This window comes from Mirounga angustirostris, unplaced genomic scaffold (genome assembly GCF_029215605.1).
Source record: "Mirounga angustirostris isolate CCGP_5_RB_7025 unplaced genomic scaffold, mMirAng1.0.hap1 SCAF_12, whole genome shotgun sequence".
NCBI classification, from domain to species: Eukaryota; Metazoa; Chordata; class Mammalia; order Carnivora; family Phocidae; genus Mirounga; species Mirounga angustirostris.
The window spans coordinates 52,595,047-52,621,400 of NW_026991720.1; the positions used below are offsets into that span (position 1 = coordinate 52,595,047).

Consider the following 26,354-nt stretch of genomic DNA (forward strand, 5'->3'; position numbering starts at 1 on the left):
CAGATATGAAAAGTACTAGAGATACTTACCTGTTTCACTCCATACTCTCATTGCTTGAGTTGACATTGAGAGTAGATGAGAAATGACAATGGCAAGGTACAAGAGAGGCTATCATAGGTATTACATTCCTTCATGCCTTTCTCAGATTCTAATTTGGCACCTGCTATATTCAGGTACAGTATAAGGTACCTGGAATATACAGTGAGATGGTATATCTAATGAGGATATAATAGCAAAGATAAATATGGCCCCTGCTGTTTTTAAATTACAACACATGTTTCATAAAGGGAAAACATTAATGAATCACTGGCTGTTTGAAAAAGAAGAACTTATTACTGTGTAGTTAGGAGGTGATAAAATGCAGAGACATTAAGCATAGCCTTAATTAAGTAGAGTTCCAGCTGCAGAATGGTACATTCTGTGTATGCTTGATGTGGTTTTCTAAAACTATTTTGAGGTTGTTTTTTAAGGAAGAAGAAAAAGAAGTTGGTGTACATCTAATAAAAAGTATGAAAATGATAGCACATCTGGGGCTTGACAGAAGGAATTGATTACCCTAATATCTTATGTCTTGCAGTAAAACTGTTAATTAGGGCTCAGGTGGTCATGATAGATTTATGTCTCATTGCCAAGGGTTATTAAAACAAGAATTAGTATAAAGCAAAAGTTTTTTTATTTCAGCTCACCGTACAAACGAAATAAAAGTAAATGACAATCGATAGATTATATAAATGATTCAAGGCTCTAGCTTAGTAAAAGATCCATTTTGTTGTAATTTTCTAAAAGGCCATTAGGATGTGCCTTTAAACAGTTTTCTCCTCCAAATGCTAACCTTAGTGAATGTGAATAGCATTTTAAGGCTTCAAGAGATTTACAAAAATTATCACAGATATCCTTGCACTTTCTTTTTGTTCGATTGCTTATTCCCCTGCTAATGTTAGCTAATTAGAGTCTTGGGAGATATGGTTTTTTTTTTTTTTCCTTTTCCAGGAATCTACAGCCAAAGCACTTTTAGCTCTCATTCTCTTTAGATCATATGAAATTTGTACCGTGGTAGGCTTCTATTTCTGGAAAGCCAGAAATACCATATTGGTAAATCTCCTTGGCAGTTGTTATATTTTACTCTGCTTAGTCCATAGCTAGTTAAGTGCTTTAAAACTGAAAGTTTGGAAAAGAAAGAAAGGGATTCTAGGCTCTGTTTATGCCATTAATTGTCACTGTGACCTTAGCAAAGTGATTTCGATTTGCATCATGAGGGGATTGGTGTAGAATCTGATAACCTGAGAGATGCCTTTCAACTCTAATATTTAATTATAGCAATACATATTTTTATTAATTACCTTCATTATCCTTAATGGAGTCACACCCTTGAGAATATTTTATTCAGGACTCGTTTAGGAGCAAGTGCTAGAAAAACAAAAACAAAACCAAAAACAAACCTGAAAACCACAAAGGGAATTTAAGGGCTCAGAGAATCTCTGGAGTTAATCTCAGCAGAAAGGGAGAAAACCTCTATCCGGGTAGTCTCCACAGACGTCTCGCTGGGGACCTTGTTGGAAGAATGACATGCCCACCTCCGGAGCAGTAGAAGCAGGGTGGTTCGAGAGGTCAGGTGACCTGCACACAAGAGAAGACATATGGCCTACGGCTGGGATGGATGCAGCCCCTCAAGGAAAACCAGCAGAAGAGGGACCCGTGGTGAGTGGGCACTGTGTGTGCCCACCACAGGAGGCGCGGTTTGCGTTTGTGTTGTGTCTCAGTGTCAAGATTTAGAGAGGAAAGGTTACTCCTGAGATCACCTAGGCTAGCCAGCCCACAGCCAGAATGCAAACCCAAGGGTTTCAGTGCCCCATCTCCAGTTTTTCCAACTACACTACGCTCCCTCCCTTGTTAGTACGTTTCTGGATTATGAGAATAATGATGGGATTTGCAAAAAGATGTTCCTATTTTCCACTTTGGTTCCTGGAATGGAAAACACCAGAGTAAAAGCTCATACGTTTTACAGGTAGCAGATAGCAGCATTTTTTTTTTTTTTCTCTTCCCAGGATAAATTAGCCAGGGATTGAGATTAAAGTGGTATTTGTGTACCAAGATATTTTATTATTTCTTGGGGATATTAAAGATATATAATATAAAATAGTATAAAATAGCTTCACTCTACTGTGTTTAATTTGAGCTTTTTGTAAACATTATTTTTAATAGGTTTTAATAGAAAGCATGAGAGGGAAGCCAGTGTTTTACATTGAGGTTAAATTGTCTCTCCTAGCCTTCTAGATCCTCTTGTTGGTTTTCTCATCTTTGGATCCTATAGTCAAGCTTAATTAGGCATTTGAATGGGTGTGTGATTTCAACAACCTGGTTGCTACTCTGGGCCGTGCAGTGAACTCTGTGCATGTAACATATTCAAGAAGGCAACCCCAGATCTGGTCGTCAGGGTGGACCCATCAGACAGGTTGAGGGGCTTCTGTCACCCCTGTAGTCTGGGTCAATTGCCAGCTTTGAAGATCTCCTGTTAGTAACCATCACTGGGCATCAGCAGTACTTACTAGGAAATTTCAGCAGTTTTAAGCCTCCTTCTTAAGAATATGTATGTACGGGGGCGCCTGGGTGGCTCAGTCGTTAAGCGTCTGCCTTCGGCTCAGGTCGTGATCCCGGGGTCCTGGGATTGAGCCCCACATCGGGCTCCCTGCACCGCGGGAGAGCCTGCTTCTCCCTCTCCTACTCCCCCTGCTTGTGTTCCCTCTCTCGCTATGTCTCTCTCTGTCAAATAAATAAACAAAATCTTAAAAAAAAAAAAAAAAAGAATATGTACGATTGGGGGAAGTGAAGTGTTGACAGGAAGCTCTGATGTGAGACTTGAGGTCTGACACAATTGAAAAAACATCTTCAGGGCAGAAGCATTCCAAAGACAAGATATTCATGTTGCTTTGTCATGAAAAATGAAATAGATTATTTTTAGCATAAAGAAGGCTTTTCCTTTTCCACATTTAGAAGAAAAAAAACCATTAAGCCTATGGAATTGCTCTGACTTTTAACGTCCTCTAAATTTTTACTTTTTATTTTTAGTGGACAGATTTCTCCTTTTAATGGAGAACCTGTTTGCCTTGACCCTTTCCCTTTTGTAAACACACAGCTCGTATGTAGAAGAAGGCGCAATAGAATGGGATTTTAGAGTAGGTGTTAATAATACAGTTAGGGCCAGCAAAGACAGCCTCCCATGCTAGTACAGTTACTGCTGTGTCAGACTCCTTCGACCTTTCCAGTTTTCTGTGACATTTTATATTGAAAATTTAAAGCTAGAAGCTATGGTGATCTTCTCTTACAGGTCTTTACTCATCTGGTCTCTGATGGCTCTAATAATGAACGTTGGAGCTAAAAAAGACTCTCATGGCAGAAATCTGTTGGCTGGATTTTAAGTAATTAAAATCTAATGCTTAATTTTTAGGGATACTTTCAACCACTTAAATTTTCTTTCTTTCTTTCTTTCTTTTTAAGATTTTATTTATTTATTTGTGTGAGAGAGAATGAGAGAGAGCACATGAGAGGGAGGAGGGTCAGAGGGAGAAGCAGGCTCCCCGCCGAGCAGGGAGCCCGATGCGGGACTCGATCCCGGGACTCCGGGATCATGACCTGAGCCGAAGGCAGTCGCTTAACCAACTGAGCCACCCAGGCGCCCAACCACTTAAATTTTCTTAAGTCTTCCTTAGCCTGCCCTCTAAGGATGCACCTTGTCCTCTCAGAATTGATATTTCCACACGGTGTGTTTTTTGTCCTTTTTCTTCTCCTTTGCCACCTCCCGGACGCCACCCCGGCCCATGGCCGTCACTCTCCTTCGAGGTCAGCACAGACCCACACGGATTGTCTTGGAGTCCCACTGAATGTGTTCTTTGGCATTCGTCAGCCAAGAGGAAAGAAGTCGCGTGTGTTTTCCCCTAAAACAATCAACACAACATTGTGGTCTTCCTGATTGATGACAATGTAGGATGTTTTCCCTAGAAGAGAGAGCTTTGCCTAACACCATGCTGATTGTTGAAGCTTGTAAAATCTCTCTCCTTCTCTGGTGCCATAACAACTCCTTGTTCTAACATTTCCAGAGCCTGTTCTTCTGTCCCTGCTTTGCTGACAGGTTTTGTGCGTCCATATCCCGTCTCCACCAGTGCATGTTCTTATCAGAGATCAATTCAGTGGTTGACAGGTTAGATCTTTTCTTTTTTTTTTTAATGGCATAAAACCACGAGAAGAGTCTTAAGAGTAGTTACCAATGCATTGTCAAGTTAAAGATCTTTGAAAATGTAAAATTCTTGCAATCAAGAAAATAATAGCACTGGTAAAACCCAGAAACAATTGAAAATGCATGCAGCAGATGCTTTGTAAATTTTTCTAACTCTCCCACTGGGATACAAAGAAAATTGCCTTTAAAAAAAATCCCGTGACACTGTCTTTTGTAATTAGAGCTATTAAGTTGAAATGATAAATAACCACTCAGTGGCATACTATAAAAGAAAATAGCCCTTTGCCCTGATTTCTCCTTGAACAGCAAGAGATCTGAGTGTATCGAAGTTGGGTTCCTTTAACCCTGAGGATTGTTTAGAATTGAGGAAAGCAAGCGAGCTGATTTTGTCATCCTTCAACATGGTCATGTCCATTAGGATAGTAAATGAAACTGATTTGCCGAGGAGGTGAATAATTAAAACCACAACAGAGTGTGCTCCAGAATGCAGGGGTTTTGTTTTCAAAACAAAGTGCTGTGGGGCACTTCAGTGGCGGAATGTAATGCTTATAAGGCTCAATAGACAAAGGTAATTATCGCTCTAAATGGGTGCTTGTCCCTGTCTTAGGGAATCAGATCCTAGGAAGGAGAACTGAGTACTGATGGTAACTGTCTCCAGGAATATGAGAGCTCACAGACCAGGCTCTTGTCCTATGTGGTCCAGGACAACGATTTTATGTCATTCGGATTTTTACCTGTTAGTGCCCATGTTTTATACATGTTGCCAAGCAAGCCTCCTTGAGGTGCCTTTGGAGCAAAGAGGTGGGTGGAAGGCAGGAGAGAGGCTTTAAAGGAAGAATCAAGTTTTCTATTTGAGTGCCTGAAAAGCAGCTTCTAGCATTGCAGCTCCTGGGAGCATTATTTTCTGTGCGGAAACTAGATGAGTATAATGAGTGTACCCTGTGCATAAATTCAATATTAGTTCTACACCCAAGGTCAAATGAAAGTTAATGACCATTTGCACACCAGAGATCTGAAACCCACATTTTACTTCTTTCTCGTAATGACAAAAAAGGAGAGCAATTTATATTTAAATTGATTTAAATTTCAAAGCATAAACACAGAGGTCTCCCTGGTACTCTCTCCTTGCCAGTGAAACTTCCTGGCAGGGCTCGACTTTCATAAAAAATTGAGCCACATCCCATTCCAGTTCCCTCGTGTGGACAGTTTTTGTTTTCTGTGGAACTACCCTCTTCCCACCCTGCTGGGTTGGTGACACCAAATCAGAAGCCAGCAATGCAATCATGGCCACTTTCTTTAATGATTTAGGTTTTGCATTTGTTGAGCTAATTAGCTGATTGAGGCAACTAATGGGTGTCTTTAATCCACTGTTGACTGGGCAGCTTCTCCCTGAAGCCTGCCAGCTCCTTTGTTCTTGGTCTTCTGGGGAGTGGGAGCTGCTTCCCAGATGAACATATGATACATGCTACCCAGTGTCCCGAGGCCAGCCTGAGAGGCTGGTATGCTAATGACCAAGTGCCCTAAAAGGCCGGGCATCCACTTAAAGCTCTGTGGCTGACCAAATCTTTGTGTATGAATAAAGGTTTGCGTTTGAGGGGTGCCCGGGTGAGGGCAGGGAAGAGGATTGATCTATCCATCATCCACTTGCAGAATTGATAATTCTGTGATTGCTTCTTTGTATACCCCGAAGGTACAAAATGAAAGCGATGTAGATGTTTTAAATATTAGAATATTTGAGGACATATTTAAAGAAGATGATTAGCTAATAAAATGGAAAGCTGTATTAAAATCATCTCTCGGGGCACCTGGGTGGCTCAGTCAGTTAAGCGTCTGCCTTCAGCTCAGGTCATGATCCCAGCATCCTGGGATCGAGCCCCCGCATCTGGCTCTGTGCTCAGCAGGGAGCCTGCTTCTCCCTCTCCCTCTGCCTGCCTGTCTGCCTACTTGTGATCTCTCTCTCTCTGTCAAATAAATAAATAAATAAATAAATAATCTTTTTAAAAAAATCATCTCTCTTATGAACTAAAATGTTCCTTTAAAAGAACTCTTGCTATATGATGTTCTTACAAAGTTACAAAGTTCTACAGCCTGGTAAACACACCTTCCCACCCAAATCCAGCAGTCCTGAGCATGTAGCTAGGAAATTTGACTCGCATGCTGTCTTGTGTTCAGTCACTCTGGTAAGTCAACTGGCTGCCCGCAGCCTCAGCTTCCATTTTTCATAAAAGGAAGCGGTCAGCCGTGGTTGAGGACGAGAGTGCCATGCTCAGCCTGTGTGTGGGTCGTGTCCTAAGTACCAAGTTCTAGGCAGCTTTACTTCTCTTTAATTATACATTGATGCCTACTCAGTAAGAATATGGGAATAATAACTTTTGATCATTTAATTTCCTTTCTAAACTTTTGTGATTCGGTGCCTTTTTCCTCCGGGAAAATGTGTGGAAGGTCCTTCCTGCTCCTGCCCCCCTCCTCAGAGAACATTTTCTAACTCTCATTTGTATTGACAAGTAAGAGCTATCAAGGGAAATCTTTGTCTTGGCCACATGACCCAGCTATTGTCCAGCATTCGTCACATTAAAAGTCTAATTGTGTAAACAGGCATGAAAATGGAGCTGTTCTCAGTAAAACTGCAATGACATGAGCAGTGTGTGTGAGTATAATAACGCTCCACAGTACCGAACGCAAAGCGAGCCATTTGATGTAGCTGAGTTCTACCAGGGATGCTGTTGCAATAAAAGTGAAATTTGCTTCATGTACTATTCTTTCCATTTATGTAAGACACACATAAATACTGAACATTTGAGAATTTCTAAATCAGACATTTTCTTTGTAAGCGGCCGAACTGTGGTTCTAGCTATTTGCTTTTTTCAGATAGGTCATAAAAATACTGCATTTTAATGCCGCATACAGTGATTGAGATCTATTTTTGGAATGAGATGGGTGATAGAAATTTTGACCCCAGAGGCCATGATGTCTTGTGTTATACAACTTCTTAAATTTTGACAAAGGGTTTTTGTTTGGAGATGAGGAAGCAGGGATGGATAGATACTTTTAAAAATAATCCTAGTTTTGTTTTTGTCAAGCAGTGTTTCTCACATTTAATTTGCATAGCAGTTAATTTGCAGTGCTTGTAATTCTTGCTCTGCACCCCACCCCCCCACTCCAGTTAAGCTTGGATGGAGGCCTTGGTGTCTGAATTTCTAACCAGCCTTCACCCCTAAGTGATTTAGGTGCCACACTTTGACGGACACATTCCAAAGTCTGTGCGATCTGCAGTCTCAGGGAGTGAGCTAGTGTTTTATGAAGGGTGTTGGTCTAATGAAGCAAGCATGGTAGAGGCAATCAAAATGTTGTTTATACTTAGGCTACTAACTCATTTATTGGACAACTGCCTAACTTGTCAGTGTTTCTCTACGCGACTGGAGATTTTGTCATGGGAATGATAACAGAATTATAATGCTCTCATGGCATTGGCAGTAAAAGCTTTATACATGAAGTGAATTATTACCAAGGTTTATTTGCCGGGCAGACTCAGGAATAAGTGAACGTTCTCACTGAGGTTTTCCACACTAAACTTACCAGGAAGACGTTTGAGAGGGGAGTGGTTGGCACAGTTTAAAGGGGAAGTGAATTTAACCCTGGCTCCCATCAGGTGCCCCTGAACCAAAGCCACATCCTTGCAAAGCCAGTCCTTGTACATTGTGGGCCCATCCCCAATCAGTAGAACGGACGGGTTTGTCTGGTTCCCCTTTTGCTAAAAAGTGGCTGCCTTCTATCTACTGAAAATACGTTTAATAAAAACAAAGCATAAAAGAAAAAAACACGAAGCATTCGCTTTAAGACCTATCAGAATCGATGGAGGAAGTTTACACGTTATCACGTCATTGTTTTCTGGTAGAACAATGACTGTGGGAAATGTGCGATTGAGGTTACTTTGTATCTACCTTGAGGAACAGACGGCAGAGAGCCAAGCCTGACAGATACAGTTGTCATCTCAGTTGTATAGATTCTTATTTTCTTCATTTTGATTTTTAGTTTTGTTTTTATGTGTTTTAAAGGCCCATTTCCATATCATAGTTCCAAAGGTAGAGCTAAGTACAGGTGATGTTCCTCTGTCCAAAGAGGGCAGTAAACAGTAAACACAGAATTGTCACATATTAGCAATAAAACCAACTTCCCCACCCTTCAGATGTGGTGGGTCTTGCAGGGAGTTGGGAGATTGGCCATAAGCCCTGGCTGAGAGCCTCTCCTGCTGACGGTGAAGGTGTAGGGGGCTGTTGTCTCAGCAGCCTGTGGTCCCAGGCAGTGCTGTGGTGTGTCCGCCTTGTCAGGGAAGGGGCACCTTCCACCACGGGCATCACGGTGTTAGCGCTCTACACATGGGCTGTAGGCCCCGACAGTGCACGCCTCGGACCCTCTGGGCCTTTTAGACTCATCGCTGAAACTAACGACCGATGTAGAATTCACACGGAGCCTTTGTACCTAAGTCCAAGTCACTGAAGTTGCTTCATTTTGCTGGTAACATTAGGCCCACGTGAATTAACTGATTTCAGGGTTAGTCTTATAACCAAATGGACAGTTTCATCAAAAGATGACATTCATATGGGTGGTCAGGCCCCTCCAAGGAAATTTTCATTTGGACCTGCTCTAAGTGCAGTTTTTTATTACCTTGATATTTCAAGAAGAAAGACAAATAAAACTACTGATAGTTTTATCAATTTTACATGAAAATTCAAAATACATGTACTTCTATTTGAGAGGAAATATGACTCAGTGCCTTTGGCATGGGTGTGAAAAATAGTTCGTGTTGACAGGCCATGCTGTATGAAAAACTTTTTTTCCCATGTGTGTTTTGGCTTGGTTTTGTTATCTGGTAATCTTAGGAGATTATTTTATTTTATGAGTCATTAAAGCACTTGCATTGACCCTCAGAAGTGGTAATTAATGGATTCTCAGAATTATTCTCTCCGCTGAAACATAGGGGTGGGAAATGCTGTGTTCTTTACTTGAGACCACTGCACTGTGGTCCTCAGCAAGTTGCCACTCCCTGCCAGGGACCAGCATTTGAGCTGTTTTTGATTGAACTCTTTTTGTGATACATGGTCCGTTCAGAATATTGCTCCTGCCTGGGCTGAGGATAAAATATCCCCGTTTGGATCACTCAGTCCCTGACATGGGAGGGTCATTGGACCCCCACGATGCTCCTGGGCTGCTCTGGTCTCAGAAGAAGTGTCCACGCCAGTCATTGCTGCCCCCGTGGTATTTGCAGTGAGTGTCTGGGGCACATCTCAGCCGGGTTAGGGTCTCTGGACCTTTTTGGCTGTCTTGCCCTATGTTGCCTCTTGCTGAGGCTGTAAACCCCACTACTTCCTTGTTGCATACTCCTTACAGCCTATGGCCCTTTATAAGGTGGGCTCCCTTGCAGGCCTCTATCCCCAGAGCATGTAGAAACTTTTGAGTCCTTGCAGATTTCCCATCCTGGGAAAGAGGAGCAACTCAGGAATAATAAGCTCTGGACCTCATCTACCCCTTGCCTGCCCTTAGCTTTACTCTGCTCACTGCCGAATCCACCGTGAGCATGCTGACCGCCACTTGGGGCTGGGGATAGACTGACACAGTCTCCTCTGTGTACTAAGTCACAGTCTGTATGTAAAACTGTGTTCCTGTCTTCAGTGTTCACTCAGCCATCTACGTAATTTCACCGTTTGGAGCCCAAGCCCAACAAGGGAAGATGAGGCCCATAGCTCTTACCTTTCATCTCTGCTGCCTCTTTACTGCCCTGCCCCCCAAACCCGACAGTCCCCTTGCAGTAACTTGGGGACAGCCTTGAGCTTTTCTAGCCCATTACTTACTGACTGCTTCTTGAGGGGGACAGACCTGTGGCTTCGCTATTCCAGGAGAGAGGGATTTGAGATTTGAAACTTACAGAGTTCGTTGTTGATGTACAAAGGAAGGTAACATTTCTCTATAAAGTTTGGCCTTTCAAGGAAAAATTCTAACTTGGATGTCGGAATACAAATAGTAATGACTTTGTTTCTATGTTCCTTATCTTGCACTCTCCCCCAATAGTGGGTGGGTCTGATTAGGAGAAAGGCCCCATCCATGGCTAAAAAGAAAAAAGGGAAAAAGCACATTACTGTGTTGGGAGTAAAAGGTAGCTACCCTCGATCAAGCACTTCATGTCTACCCTTTCTTCCACATAGTCATCCTATGGGGTGGTGGTGGTGATTATCACTCTTTTTCAAGTAATGAAGTTAAGGTTTGGTGAAGTGATATAACTTGATAAAGATCGTATGCTAGAAAGACTGTAGGAATGATGCTGTATTTTTTTCCCAAATGTGTAATAAAAGGAAGTTTCTTTAAATTCTAGCAGGACAGATTAGGTAAGGGTTAAGGAAAATTCACATCTTTCCCTGGCCCCCTCTTGAGGGGCATACCCTCCATGGATTGCTCTATTGATTGAACTGTTTGGTGTCTTCACTTGTATTTGCAAATACAAGGACTCTTAGGGAATTGGTGGTGGTTGCTCTGTATGCTTTAGAATTTTCCTGTAATGTCAGTGGGAAGATTTAGCAGTAGCATTACTGACAATTCAGGAACAAAAAAAGCTTATGAACATCATATGTGTGACAGAAAGCTGTAATGTTATTTTTAAAAGCAGATCGTTGGTCTACCATAGAACCTTAGTTAAGTGTCAGTGTAGATATGACCTGTTGTGTTTTCTTTTTTACAGTCCTCGAGGCGGATTTGTGTAGCTGTGAAAAGCAAACCAAGAAACTCAGGTTCAGTTCTAGCTTAGCCACTTGCTATGACTTAATGGCTTCCGGAGGCTCATTTTCTTATTCTGTAAAATGGAGCTAATGGCATGTGCCTCTGGGGCTTGTTAGGAGTGGGGAAAGTTAAATGAGATGCCGTAAAGCATGTAGCTCCACATTGGCACATAGTTAGACTCAGAAATTACTTTTCTTTTATTCCCTGAGATAAATCTTTTATTTTTTTTCTTTTCAAATTTGTATTTAAATTCTAGTTAGCATACAGTGCAGTATTGGTTTCAGAAGTAGAATTCCGTGATTCGTCATGTTCATACAACACCCAGTGCTCATCATAACAAGTGTCCTCCTTAATGCCCATCACTCTTCTCACCTGTCCCCCACCGACTTCGCTCCATCAACCCTCAGTTTGTTCTCTATCCCTAAGAGTCTCTTATGGCTTGTTTCCTTCTCTCCCTTCTCTCTCTCTCTCTCTCTCCCTCTCTCGTGTGTGCATGCGCGCACTTTCTCTTTTCCCCCCTCCTCATATGAAAAGATACTGAGCATCGTTCATCGTTAGGAAAATATAAATCAAAACTTGGTGAGATACTACCTCACACCTTTCAGAATGGCTAAAATTAACAACACAAGAAACAATAGGTGTTGGCGAGGATGCGGAGAAGGAACCCTCTTACAGTGTTGGTGGGAATGCAAACTGGTGCAGCCACTCTGGAGAACAGTATGGAGGTTCCTCAAAAAGTTAAAAATAGAACTACCTTATGATCCAGCAATTGCACTACTAGGTATTTACCCAAAGGATACAAAAATACAGATTCGAAGGGATACATGTACCCTGATGTTTATAGCAGCATTATCAATAATAGCCAAACTATGGAAAGAGCCCAAATGTCCATTGACTAATGAATGAATAAAGAAAATGTGGTATATATATATATATACCATATATATATATATATATAACTCAGTACATATATATATGTGTATATATATATATATTACTCAGCCATCAAAAAGAATGAAATCTTGACATTTGCAATGACGTGAATGGAACTAGAAGGTATTATGCTAAGCGAAATAAGTCAGTCAGAGAAAGATAAATACCATATGATTTCACTCAGACATGGAATTTAAGAAACAAAACAGATGAGATAAATCTTTTAAAATTTAAATCCTGAGAGAGAGAGTAGAGAAATGCACTGGAGACTTTTTGTTTTATTTTACTATTTTTTAGGGGAGGAGGGGCAGAGGCTGAGGGAGAGGGAGAGAGAGAATCTTGAGCATGCTCCACACCCAGCATGGAGCCAGGACTGGGGGCTCTATTTCACCGCCCTGAGATCATGACCTGAGCCGAAATCAAGGGTTGGACGCTTAACCAACTGAGCCACCCAGGCGCCTCTGCCTTAGAGTCTTTTTAAATGAATGAACATCTTGGAGTGTCTAAGTACCATTGCTGCTCATATCTCTAAGATGTGGTTATAGCAGATTGGCCTGAACCTTCCTGTCACCAGAATATATCTTTGTAAGGCACTTAAAAACCAAAGGCTTTTCTGTCTCTCAACAAAAATGCTGAAGAAAAATTGTAGCTAAGGTTAACTCAGTTTTTTTAAAGTTTTATTTTAGTTTGATCATGTACAAACTGTCTTTGCGTTGAAAGGAAACTTGTGTTTTTCTGGTATGTTTCCTCAAAAGGAGGGCAACCAGACAGGTTCCTGGGCTCAAGTACTGATTACTCTGGCCAATGGAGCAAATATTTTTGATCTAATTAAAGGATTTCATACAGGATACACTTTGTTCTTTTGACGTTATCATTTTTCTCTGTTGAATAACTTTTCCATTGACTGGACATCTATTAGATGTTACTCAAAAGAAAGCACTGTAAAAACCTGTTACAAAGTGGAGGAAAGGAAATTTGAAGGGTCTCGGCTCTAAGACAAAGGCATTAAGAATTGAAGGGGAGCCCTCTCTGCCTGAGGGCAGGATACATCATGCAGTCAGCAAGGTGGGGGGCCCGAAGCAGTCCGGAGCTGGTGTTTCTCTGGCTTGAGTCACCTTCAGCCAAGTAGGCAGAGCATGTAGCGTCTGATGGGGGAAATGGCAGTTTTTCAGCTACCTCTGATTTTAACCTCCTTACTATAGATTTATTATGTTGTCTGAGTGATGTGAATTTCCAGAACATCAGTGCCTGTATATTCAAATGTTAGTAAAAGCAATACCTTTCTTTTGTGCAGCAAACATGTATTATTTCTTTATATAGGATTCGGTGTTTAGGAAGCATGGTGAGGGTTGAAGGGGTATGTGGGAGCACTTAACAGTGAGTAAGTCATTATGACTCTAATTTTTATAGACTGAATTCCTCGTAGGAAATTCAAGTCGGTTCTCGCTTAGACTGTTTACAGTAAACCTCCTGTTTCCTTTGTTTTCAGTCTCACTCCTGTTCAATTCATTTTGGACAATTTAAGTCTTCATGGTGTTGTTGGAGCAGGTAAAGAGTCAGACCTGGGTACTTAACCATCTCCTCCACTGATTTCCTGTGTGATTCTGAGCCAGCTAGTTAGCATTTCTCAGGCTCAGTTGTCTCATGTGTGAAATGAGGATAATCATAATAGCACTTGGAATCTGATCAAGGAGAAGGCCAACCGTACACCTGCCCTAACACATCCATAGGATCTGATTTAACTCCGATTTCTATACAAAATGAATCAAGTAACTATTAAATGGTAAATGGATCCTGCTTTGGCCAGGGAAGCTGTTTGTATCTGCTGGAAGTGTATGAATGTTCCTTGCAGGGTCTGAAAGTGGCCGATCAGTACTTTGTCAGTGAACGTACACACATTACTGAAGGCCCACCAAGGCGGCCCCATGAACCTGTGGACTTGCTGGCTTTTAGTTGGCAATGAGTGATCATTCTGAAACCAAGTCATGCATGGGATGTAGCTGGGTTTGGGGAACACAGTTTTAATCCATGTCGACAATTGACCTTCCTCCTTAGTAAGTGTGTTGGAAAAATTACATATGTGAAAAATTAAGGATTAAGAATGTCAGTTAAGGGACGCCTGGGTGGCTCAGTAGGTTAAGCGTCTGCCTTTGGCTCAGGTCAAGATCCCAGGATCCTGGGAACAAGCCATACATGGGGCTCCCCACTCAGCTGGGAGTCTGCTTCTCCCTCTCCCACTACCCCTCCCCCGACTCGTGTGTGGGCATGTGTGCTCTCTCTCTCTAATAAATAAATAAAATCTTAAAAAAAAAAGAATGTCAGTTAAATTACCAAATGACACAATCCAAAAGAAGCAAATTGCTAAATTCCAAGAAAAAGAATTTAATAAATTATTAAATTTTTTATTAAATAAAAAATTAAATAAAAATTATTAAAAGTTCTTTTATTTATAGAAACTTAAGTTTCTCACGAGCCCTACTAAAAAAGTACTGAATTGATATTTAACAAACATTGGCAGGGGCGCCTGGGTGGCTCATTTGGTTAAGCGGCTGCCTTCGGCTCAGGTCATGATCCCAGCCAGGGTCCCTGGGATCGAGCCCCGCATCAGGCTCCCTGCTCGGCGGGGAGCCTGCCTCTCCCTCTCCCTCTGCCTGCCTCTCTGCTTACCTGTTCTCTCTATCTCTCTGTCAAATAAATAAATAAAAATCTTTTTTAAAAAATTGGCAAAAAGAAGTATTAAATTATTAGCCTGCTCACAGTGGCCACATACCTCGGGCCAGCCTTGCCAGGATCTCCAGCAGAGGGATGTGGGAAAGATCAAATGGGAACGCCCACATTGAGAACATGTGTTTGAAACATAAGAGCTCAAGAACTGTACATCGTTAGCAGAATGATGGTGATAGTTTCTTTGCTCACATCACCTCACTTGCTACTAAGTGAGTCTCCTCAGCCTAACATAGAAGCCCAGCCAACTGTCCTGGCTTTGTTTTCTGGTTTTCCACAACACTGGGTACGGCTCACTGGGCCCATGTCAGGTCCCTTGCTTTTCTTCACCTTACCTTTGTTTATAGCAGCTCTCCACCTTGACTGCCCTTCTTCCCTTCACCTCCTCCACCCATCAGAATCCACCTTTTCCTCTAAGACTCTTCTTCCATCATCTTACTGTCTCCCCCAAACTGGATGGGCCAGTGAGTGTTTGTATCTGCCTTATAATTTTTACTTTCTGAATTGGTCATATTAGTTCAATAGACAATTACTCAGCAGCACTATGTTGTAGAAATTATTCCAGGTGCTTAGAATGGGAAAACATACTCTCTACTCTTGAGGAACTCATAGTGTAGATTAATAAAGACAGAAGTTTGTGTTGCTACTTATAAAACACTGAGATAAGAAAATGCATGCGTACAGAAAAAGAGCTTTGTTCGGCCAAGAGGAAGGAGGACTTCATTTAATCTAGAGTCTTGGGCGCACGTAGTGAGGACTCAAGGATCGTCACTAAGGAGATGGTGTTAGAACTGGAAAGCCCAGTGGACAAGAGGATTTTCGCCTGTTGAAGGCAGGGACAAGGCGTTCCAGGCTAGAAAGAAAGAAATGTGGGAGGTGCCTCTGGGGAGAGAGTCTGGGACCCAGGGACCTGGCCAGCAGGGTCAGGCTGAGGCTTCCACCTGAATGTTTCATAGAATGGGGGTCACAGGGGCAACAGGGGTCAAACCTCACAGTCCTCTAAGCCCCACTGCATCGAGGAAGCCAGGGATGGGGCCTCACTTGGTGCTCGGGCTCCTGGGTGACTCTCATGTTCTCTGGGTGGGAAGAGGCGGGAGTCTAAAGGGATGGGGTGCTAGTGTGATTAGACTCGCCTTTTGGGAGTAGAACCTGGCACCTGTGTGGAGGAGAGAATGAACCAGAGGACAGGCTGGCTGGGAGGCTGTGGCGGTGGTCCAGGGGAGACGTGGTGCAGTCCTGAGCTATGACCGTGGCAGAGAGGAAGGAGGATGGAGACATTTCAGAGGTGGAAGCGACGGGGTGTAGTGAGAGACTGATGTGAGGGCAGAGGGGAAGGAAGAACATGAAGACATCTGGTGGTTACTCAAACTAAAATTCTGCAGGAGGAGGAATAGGCTTGTGAAATCCAGTGGACATGATGCTTGTGATTTCGGACCTTTCTGTCCATCCCCGGGGACAGAGGCTGTGCCACGGCACTGTGAGAGCCGCTTGCCCGTTGCAGGTGCATGATGGAGCTGCTGAGTGTGAAACTGGAGACATGGTCTGGGGCTCTGAGAAGAGAGCAGAGATGGAGACGCAGATTTGGGAATAACCTGCATAACCGTGAAAATTGAAACCGTAGGAACAGATAAGATCACCGAGGAAAGCGGCAGAGAGAGAAAAGAGAGCCTGCAGGGAACTTGCATTTTTAGAGGCTTCGAGGATGATAAGGACCCAGAACAGAGAGTTTTAAAACAACAATCTCAAGTTCAGCTCAGAGGCTGAACTGACTGGGACTGAGAAAAGACAAGTGGGACAGAGATGTCGCAGGCATCGGTCAGCTTTCAAAGCAACTTTCCGATGGTGCTCGGGATGGGCCAGCTTACAGTACTATATGGCCTGTCCTGGTGAATGCTGAGCGGTATTTTTCAAATTTTGACACTAAAAAAACCCCCACAGCAATGAAGTAAAGGCTGTAACTGCTTCTTCTCCCTTACTTTTTAAAGACCAGAAAAGATCTGAGCATTTTGAAGCATTTGTGATTATATATCACTAACCAAAAATAAATAGACTCGATCAGCATTTCTCGCTGCCAGCTCGTTTGTGCGCACTGCCCGCTGAATGGGGATGGAGCCTTGGAGAGGAGCCTCCTAAAATAAATATTAGGGCCTTTCTCCAGGAATGGTACAAAAACATAGCTGGTTATTTAGATAACGAGGAACAGGGCTCTGCCTCGTGTGTCCTGGAAACACCTCGGTGTTTTCTGAGCGTGGTGAAGTCCACAACCCACGGAACACACAAAACAGCCTGACCTGGCATGCGTCTCATCCACGGGGGTGAGAAATTCTTGATATTACTAGTGGGGTTGCATTTTGATGTCTAAACTTCGTTTCTGGGGACGCCTGGGCGGCTCAGTCTGTTGAGCAGCTGCCTTCAGCCCAGGTCATGGTCCCGGGGTCCTGGGATCGAGTCCCACATCGGGCTCCTTGCTCAGCGGGGAGCCTGCTTGTCCCTCTGCTTGTGCTCTGTCAAATAAACTTCGTTTCTGTTCTTTCTATTGTATTATGTTGTGTTTCATTAGAAAAGAAATACTGGTCAGGACCCACGTGAATGGACTCGCCTGTGTGCAGTGTGACCAGCACAGTACCGTTCCGTCCGCGACAGACTCGAACTGCCGCAGATACATACACACGTCATACAGGGAGGGCTAGCGCAGGTTACTGAACCTCATCGCTAAAATGGGGGGGATTTTACCTGTCCCCATCTTCAGGGGGTGTGGACATCAGATGAGACCCTTTATGAAAATTCTCTCTCTGTAAAAATGCTACAAAGGTGAAAGATTCTATTATTGCCCAAATTTTAATTCTTGGCCAAGTACTCCATGAATTCTTTTTCTTGACTGTATTTGCTGGTTTCTCCTACGGAGACTTGAAATGCTAAATTTCTATCTGTAGTGAAATTTAGGGTTGGCTTGTCAATAAGAAAAAAATTAGTTTGGTTGGTTTGCAAAGAACACTTTCAAGTATAGTCACCTAGTGCATTATGATCATTCTGTTTAATATTCTGTGAGTACGGCTCTTTCTTACCTTGGCAAAATTGATCAGAGATTAAATAAGCATTGTTTTGAAAGGACATCAGTCTTCTTTGTGTTTAACTAATAATATTAATAGAGTTATCAAGAAAGTTTTCTTAGCAATCTTCCTAGTAAGTCATGAGGAGAGAAGACCTGTTCTGAAGATAACACAGAAGTGATATGAAGGCAAGCCCTAAAATCTTGGAGGCTGTCTCCAGTAGCTCATCTTGAATGGCTCTTGGCTAACTTACAAATAGATACATTTAAACTAAGTACTCTTCTGTGAATTAGTGCTAAGTAATCCACAGATACACTTAGTTCTCATGCGGGCTCTCATATTCACTGCTCAAAATATATGCTTTAGATCTTGTGCTTGTGACTTTTGTGGTGGTAAGTTATTTTCAAAGGCCTTTTCTTGCTTTTAGACTCTGTGTTGAGAGATAAGGAGGTGGTTTGTGTTGGCAGAGAGGGTGGCTCAGGGCCTCCCTTGGTCCCAGAAGCTGTCATTCCTGTGTACGTGTTCCACTGGAGGGAACTGTCCCAGAATCAATATTTGCATAGGAAATTTTCCCCAGCCTACTCTTACTCTGATCAGATAAAAGAAAATTCGGCTCAAAAATCTAAGTAACTGCTTCCTCCTCCTTCTATCACGTGAGGCATACCACTAGGAGGCATGAAGAAAGAGATTGTCTTTTTATTTATTTCTTGACATTCATCTTCATATTCAGGAGTCACTAGAACACTCCTTTTTAGGTGACTGTATTTCATACATGAGGCGTCCCGGGGTGATCATAAATCCTCAGCATAAGTATATTTTTGTTCCCAAGTAGTATATGTGAACTCCCAGCTAAAATATATTCTTGGAATCATATTTTTTCAGTATTTCCAAGAAAATAATGTTATTTGTGTATTGGAGGAGACCACACTCTTGTCCTTGTCATCAGGGAGCTGCAGATAAGAGTCTCCGAGAATTTTGAGAGTCTCCATTGTGCAGACTGAGATGGATTGCTGAGTTACCTTTGCCACATCCCTCATGAACTTGCTTGTGTTTGTAGTTCTGGCTCTGTGAATCCAACTATAGTGCTGGGCAACTAATTTTGAGGTCTTCAAAGATGTGACAAGAAATGTAGTGTTGTTGTTTGGGGATAAGCCAGGAATATAGGACTGAATCTTTCTCCCAAGTATACTTTTATGCTAATCCCCACCTCCTTTGTTTCTATTTATATGTACTAAGAATTATGCCTAAATCTTAAAAAATAGTGTTCGTGCTCAATTCTGAAATTGTTATTCATTGTCCTGCATGTCCTCTGTTGTAGTATAATGTGAAATAATTAATGCATAGAGCACCAGAATGTTGTTTTTTTTTAAATTTTATTTTATTATGTCATGTTAATCACCATACATTACATCATTAGTTTTTGATGTAGTGTTCCATGATTCATTGTTTGCGTATAACACCCAGTGCTCCATTCAATACGTGCCCTTTTTAATACCCATCACCAGAATGTTGTTTTAAAAACAAAAACATGGACAGGATGGTTTCTGCTCAAGAGGTCCTGCCTTTGCGTCCTCGCCCCTCCACAGTTACTATGACTTAACCAAGCTGGGTTGTCTTCTGGCCTCAGAGTATCCCTTGTCAGAGCCTTGGGCCCCTGGGCCTCTTCACTCAGGACTTGGTGGACCATATCACACCCTCCTACACAGTGGCCACTGGCTTGCCTGGCTGATTCATTTGGGAGAGTCCTTGTAGCCATGGTTTTGTGTAAGTCTAAAGGCATCATGGATGGTCGGGCTCAACTACTCTGGTTCCTACAAGGTTTCCCCTTTGGGATGGCGTCTCTCTCCATCTTGATTGCTTATAGACCAAAACGTCAAAAACACACTTAAAGAAGATATCCAAAAACTTTCTCTACACTTTTGACATTCAACTTCACTGTTTTGGGGGCGGGGCGGGGATGGTGGATGCTGGGGGAGTTTACTTGATCTTTCTACTTTCCAAAAATTGAAGACCCTCTAATTATTCATTATTCTTTCATACGCTCTTGTTGAGCTTGCCTAGATAATAGGAAAGGATTTAAGCTTCCCAATCCTGCAGACTAACTTATTTGGCAGAGGGCTTCCACCTACCTTCTTGAGGCCCTTGGCAGTGTTGGTGCTCTTTCTATCATGTGGATTAAACCGTGTACTAAAACTGCTTGTTGGTATAACTTTGCTCCCACTTTCTGACTAAAACGCCATACCCTTACCACCCCATCTTAGCTCTCCTTTCCCCAAATTTTTTCCACCTTTCTGAACCAAGACAGAGTGACATTTCCACGACACATCAATTCCACACACATTAGGCACCTGTGAGGCAGGATCTTATCCTCTCAAACTTCCATTTCTCACACACCAAGAAAGATAAGGAAGATAAGCAAGTGCCTGGAATGGGCCAGGCTAAGCAGTAACCTAGAGGCACAGAGGACATGCTGAGGAGAGGATCGGGAATGCCTTCCCTGATCGTGCCAGCCAGAAAGCCATCCTTCCCTCCAAGTGGCCCCAAGGACACAGCACTCCATGGTGTGCAGGGGTCTGATAGCCACTGCTAGATGGCTCCTTCCGGTCAGGATCACATCTTAGCTAGATTTTTTCTCAGCAGCTGTCCCTTTGTCTGGCACACAGGTGTTCTATCAGTGTTTTCTGAACCATGGATGGAAACTCTGGTTTAACTTTCCACTTGTTCAGTATCATTCCAGTTGTTATCTGAAAACTGCAGAACCCACTCAGTGTATTCTCTTCTCAAAGAAAAGCGCAGGACTGCCCTGGTGGTGGCCCCTTTCTGTGGGTTCCCCAGTAGGAAACCTGTATCTTTTTCACACTTGCCAATTTTTAGTCACTTTCTCCAGACTCTATATCCTCACCCTCCAGCTCCAGCTTACTCAAACAGACATTCCTGAGCTAGAGATTCTAACTGGAAGCTAGTTACTACCTCTCCCACTCACCTGGTTAGACCTTTTTACTGCTGACTGATCAGGGCAGGAGTGTCACTGACTCTGTCCCCTGACCTTGGCAGAATGTCACCCAGGAGCCATTAGGCTTCCTTTCCTGGAGGACCACCTGTCTGTTCTCTAGGGACTAGACCTTATTCCATTCTGTGATGCAATAGGGCATGTTCTCTGTTTTAAGGAAATATCTATGAGAGACAGCTCCCTCCCCCCAAAGAAGCCCCAAGTAAAAGTACAACCCTGAAAGATTATGGGCTATGAATTCTTCCTGGGAGATATCACTTTCTACAACTAAATCTCAGGTTTTCCTGTTTCTCTTGTGATGAAGGGGTTGCCTTTTGGTAAGGAAAAGGATTTTTATAGAGTTAGACATCATGGAAACCCAACCCAGATTTTTTAAAAGCATGGTCCTCTCAAAAAAGAAATTGTAATGCGATAATCTTAACGTGACAACAACAATATGGCAGATTATTGAATGAAATGGATTAACTCGAATAAATGCTGTGCAATGTCTTCTCTTAAAAATAAAAATAAAAAATAAAAACATGAATTTAGTTGGCAAAATATTCCAAAATTTAATTTTCTTCATTTTCATCTAAACTAAAACTTTAAAGAGCAAAAATTCAAATTAAAGCATAAATGAAGTGCCAAGGTATGGTTCACACTTCATATGGGTGCTCTTGTCCCACATTAGTTGCCCTCTAGGAGAATGAGTCCCCATTACAGGTTGAGGAAAGACTTATTTCAATTAGTTAAATAGAATTCCTTACTTCTATAGCCAATGCATTTCTTTTCAAAGTGGGTTCCATGCCTAGCATAGAGTGCAGTGCAGGACTTGAACTCACAACCCTGAGATCAAGCCCTGAGCTGAGATCAAGAGTTGGACGCTTAACTGACTAAACCACCCAGGAGCCCCTAGCCAATGCATTTTTAAGTGGAATTTACAGTGTTATTCTGTATTTTTCTTTTGGCATTCTTGCCTCTAGTTTTTCAGAGAAAACATGGGAGTTTTTCTTTCTTCTTAAGTTTTCTCATAATCAGGCAACAGTAGCAACAGGGGACCCCCTTTGAACAAGCATGAATGGAACTTTTTGCTGAAAATAGAAGAAAAGCTTCTATCCACTTCCACTGTTCTTGCCTTGCCTGTAGATGCTCGGTGATAGGAGTTTTCCTAGTTATTGGTGGCGTTTAACAGAAGAATTTCCCTCCCCTCTTTTTTTCATAAAGAGTTGCGAAAGCAGTCGTTTCTGTAAGTAGGGGTGGTCACGTTGTGCTGTTTGGGGCAAATGGGGAGGAACCGTTCATCCCGTTAGTTTTGACAGAGCTCATACTGCGTGCACAGTACTTTAGGTGTGCTCCGTAGTAAGTACCACAAAGTAGGCATAAAAGGCATACGAAAGCAAAAGGTATGTGAAATGATACTTTAAAAAAATACAGAGCAGAGAGCACAGTATTTGAAAGTCCACAAAACAATGCGAACTGAACCCGTAAGTACAGTGCGTGACCTCACTGTCAGCAAGACTGGTGATGTTTTTGTCCTGCTTTTGATGGAGAGGGCAAAAGAAAAAATGGCATGGCAGATGTGAGGAATAACTTACTCTACTTAGGAGTATTCCTTGATTGCTTCTTATCCTCATCTCCCCCAACCCCCCATCCATATTCAGTTCATTGACAGGTGGTGTCCATTTTGTCTAAAAATTCAGCTAAGATCCTCCTTGTGTCTTCAGCTCGTTGCCACCTCCCTGGTCCGAGTCATCCTCATCTCAGGTCAGGATGTCAGCAACAGTTACCAAACTGGTCTCCCGGTTTCCTCGTTTGCTTCTCTTGAGTCTCTTCTCTATAAAGAAGCCAAAAAGAACTCTTGAAAATATGCATCAAATCATGTGATTCCCAATTTAATATTCCTTAGTGCTTTCCCCTGTTTTTTGGCTAAAATCTGAATTCACAGAGTGGTCTGTGCTCTCTCTAGCTCCTGTCACCCTCACGTGCCAGTGGGATCTCAACTTTGAGGTCCCACCCCAATAACAGTTCTTCAAGGAATCACCATCCCTGCCCCCCTCCCTAAAGTGGCCTCCCCCAGTTTGTTTTCTGTCATATCCCCATTTGTCATGACCATCTTATTTTTTAAAATATTATTATATTTATAATTATTATGATTGTTATTGTTAGTTGTAGTAGTAGGAGTTGCTGATCATTGGCTGTCTTCCCAGCTAGGATGTGTACTTCATGAAGTCAGGGCTCACCCACCTTTTTCCAGGAGTAGCCCCCATGCCAGGCACATAGTCAGCACTCGGTAAATATTTTGAAAGTGAAAGAGCAAACTGTACAAAGAGTAAAATAATGAAATCCCTCTGCCTGGATCAGGGTTGTATTGAATGTCAATGTGAAGCTGGAGATTAGGAGGAAGCTAGAGAATTCAAGGAAGACCTTCAATGATGAACAGGGAATTCATACTTGATAAGATAAGTGATACATTGACCAAAGCATGGCACTTGTTTTATTTTTTGAGACTGATTATTTAAGCTGTTGTGCCCCAGCTGTATTGTATGAGGGAGAGGAATTACAAGCTTTGTCTTAGGGGATGATTGCACCAGCCCAGAAAATGTGACAAGGACTTGGATAGGGAGATTCTGAGGAAAACAAGGGAGAAGAGGTCGATTCAGGATTCCACAGTTTGGGATTTTGTGGTAACAATACACTGGAGCGGTCTAAATAGACAATATTATGCTTTCTTTATTATGTGACCATAAACTACCAGCCAAAAAAATCTCACATTGTTTAAAAAAATGTTCTCAGATAAACTTGATAGAAGCTTTCAACTACACCCCAACTCCCTCTTGGATGAAGCGCAATAGTGACAAGCTGATGTCAGGATGGGTTTAGGTGAAGAGAAGAAATGAGAGCAAACTTTTCCACTGCCATTGATTTAATAAGCAAGATAATGTACATGAAAAGTGCCCAGTGTGGTTAAACTTTCAACCAAATAATAAAAAATAGTGCTGATATTTACATTTTGTGAATCTACCTCACAGTGTTTTTTCCTGCCAAATTACCATCTGAAAGGAAATGATCTAAAACTGTTTTCTTATGATGCTACATTTTTTTTAAACATTCTTTTTCTTTTTTTTTTTGTTTAAAGCAATTGAACAAGATGAAGAAAACCGTGACAAACACGTCATTGTGACAGAAGCTGGAGGTGTTCCAGATTCTCAGGTATGATCAGTTCTGTGCCCATCTCTCATTACACCTGTCTTCTGCACTGAGAGTGGTGGCATAAGGCAGGTGTCTGCAGATGATACAGGTTTGATCTTCTGTGTTCTGTAAAGAGTGGTATTACTGGGAATAAAGTACTTATTTTTAATAGGGAGGCATTTCACAAGAAGGACCCTAAATTGTTAATTATATTTCTAATTTGATTCACAAGGGAGGGACAGATGGTCAGACATCCTCCACTTCCCAGAGAAAGCAAGGAAAGTAAGTGAAGAACCAGGAGAGACCACCTGAGAGCAGACCACCCCCTGGAGACGGCAGAGAAGAATGAGCTGGCTGCCAGCCGGACAGCTGGGGCTGGGCCACACAGATGAGTGTGATGCCTCACCTGCCAGAGATTCTCTGCCAATGCCCAGTATCTAACTCACAGCATGGACATACTTTTAGCAGCATCTGACCTGCAGATGCTTACCTAGAGAGCAGAGTAGGAGCTTGCCATGCTCTGTGGTATTTCATATTATTGCAATCTTCACTCCGAGCATATTGTAAGCAAGTAGAAATTAGTTTCTCATTCCTTCCCCATCCATATGGGGAAAATACCCTGGGGTTGTTGAAAAATTTGGGTATGTAAAGGGTTAAGATGGAGAGACTGGGTCTCCTATATATGTTTCCCACCTGCCCAGAAGCCCTAATTCTCACCTCATATGTTAGCTCCTTTCTTCCTTTTCTCCCTAAAAATATCTTTTCTGCCTAAGAAACTCCCTGTTTTAATGCAGTGACGTGTGGGTGGTGTGGAGCGAGCCTGTAGACTTGAGTTTGCCTCCCAGCCCTTCTTCTCTATAGCCTGTGTCTTTACACAAGCTCTTTAGCGTCTAAACCTGTGAGTTCCTGCAGGCTAGCATCAGTGTCTTCGTCACCATAGTGCCCCTGCCTGCAAGTGACTGGCATGCAGGGTTTTCATCTCTGTAAAGTAGAGATCTTATAAAGTTGTCTGGAGGTTGAAATGAAACAATGCAGAAAATGCCTGCACGTAAGAGTTTCAGTAATTGTTAGGCAGCGTGCATGAGGTCCAGAGTGCAGCCTCCAGGGCCAGACGGCCTTGGCTCTCCTCCTGGCTCTGCCGCTGTAACCTGGGTGACTTATTCTCTCCTGGCCTCAGAGTCCTTTTCTGGGATAGTATTGAGAGTTCACTTGGGCAGCCCTTTGGATGCAGTAGGCACTTGCCTAAGCTCCTAGTTTTCTTAACTCCACAACAAACCCTATATTTACCGCCACTTGACAGATGAGCTGGTAAGTGCTGGGGCCAGGAATCAAACCAAGGCAGTCCGGCTCTGACACCCTGGCTTTTAACACCTGTCCTAAACTGCCTTTCTAACATCTGTGAATTGGGGATCATTGTGGGGTTGTTTTGAGGATTAGATAAATATATGGGAAACAGAACAGTGCCCAGCACATAGTAAGTAGTCAAAGAAGTTCGTTTCTATGAGTTATTACTGTGATCATGATCATCTATGACATTGCTTTTCGGTTTGAATGTTTAAGGTGTCTAACATGGCTCGGTTGCAATATTACTCCCTGCCTACCATTAGGGTATCTTCACATACATGGACTTCTAGACTCATTTATCACTCTTTATATAGGACTAAAGGATTAAAGAATTTTTTATCAAAATGTGTAGAATTTGGGAGGGTGCCTGGGTGGCTCAGTTGGTTGAGCATCCGACTCTTGATTTGGGCTCAGGTCATGATCCCAGGATCGTAGGATTGAGCCCTGAGTCGGGCTCTGCACTCAACGGGGAGCTGGCTTGGGATTCTTTCTCCCTCTCCCTCTGCCTCTCCCCCAGCTCTCTCTCAAATAAATAAATAAATATTTTAAATTAAAAAAAGTATAGAATTTTTGGGGTACCTGGGTGGCTTAGTTGGTTAAGCGTCCAGTTCTTGGTTTTGGCTCAGGTCATGATCTCAGGGTCCTTGAATTGAGCCCCATGTCAGGCTCCGTGCTCAGTGGGGAGTCTGCTTGAGATTCAATCTGCCTCTGCCCCTCCACCTTATGCTTGTGCACCCGCTCTCTCTCAAATAAATAAATATTTTAAATGAAAAAAAAAAAAAAGTGTAGAATTTTTGCCAGGTTCTAGTTTAGGGCTCTTAATGTGATCTTCAATGAGTAATTTATAATGTACTGAACTTTGGAGATTCTTCCTTTGCTTCAGGTGTCCATTGACCCCTGGATTCAGTAATTATTTTCATGTCTCCTGTCCTCCATTTGTAGCAATCATTTTATTTATTTATTTATTTATTTTTAAGATTTTATTTATTTATTTGACAGAGGGAGAGAAACAGTGAGAGAGGGAACACAAGCAGGGGGAGTGGGAGAGCAGGGAGCCCGATGCGGGGCTCGATCCCAGGACCCTGGGATCATGACCTGAGCCGAAGGCAGACGCTTAACAACTGAG

At 42.5% G+C, this 26,354-nt stretch overlaps 1 protein-coding gene across 3 annotated transcripts in view; it reads left to right on the top strand.

Moving 5' to 3' along the window:
- Nucleotides 1–26,354, top strand: part of RAPGEF5 (Rap guanine nucleotide exchange factor 5) — a 230,985-nt gene that overhangs the window by 91,637 nt on the left and 112,994 nt on the right. For all 3 annotated transcript variants that reach the window (XM_064575177.1, XM_064575178.1, XM_064575179.1), the window contains one exon: nt 23,832–23,905. In XM_064575177.1, coding sequence (XP_064431247.1) covers nt 23,832–23,905 — 74 coding nt within the window. The remainder of the gene's footprint in view (nt 1–23,831; nt 23,906–26,354) is intronic.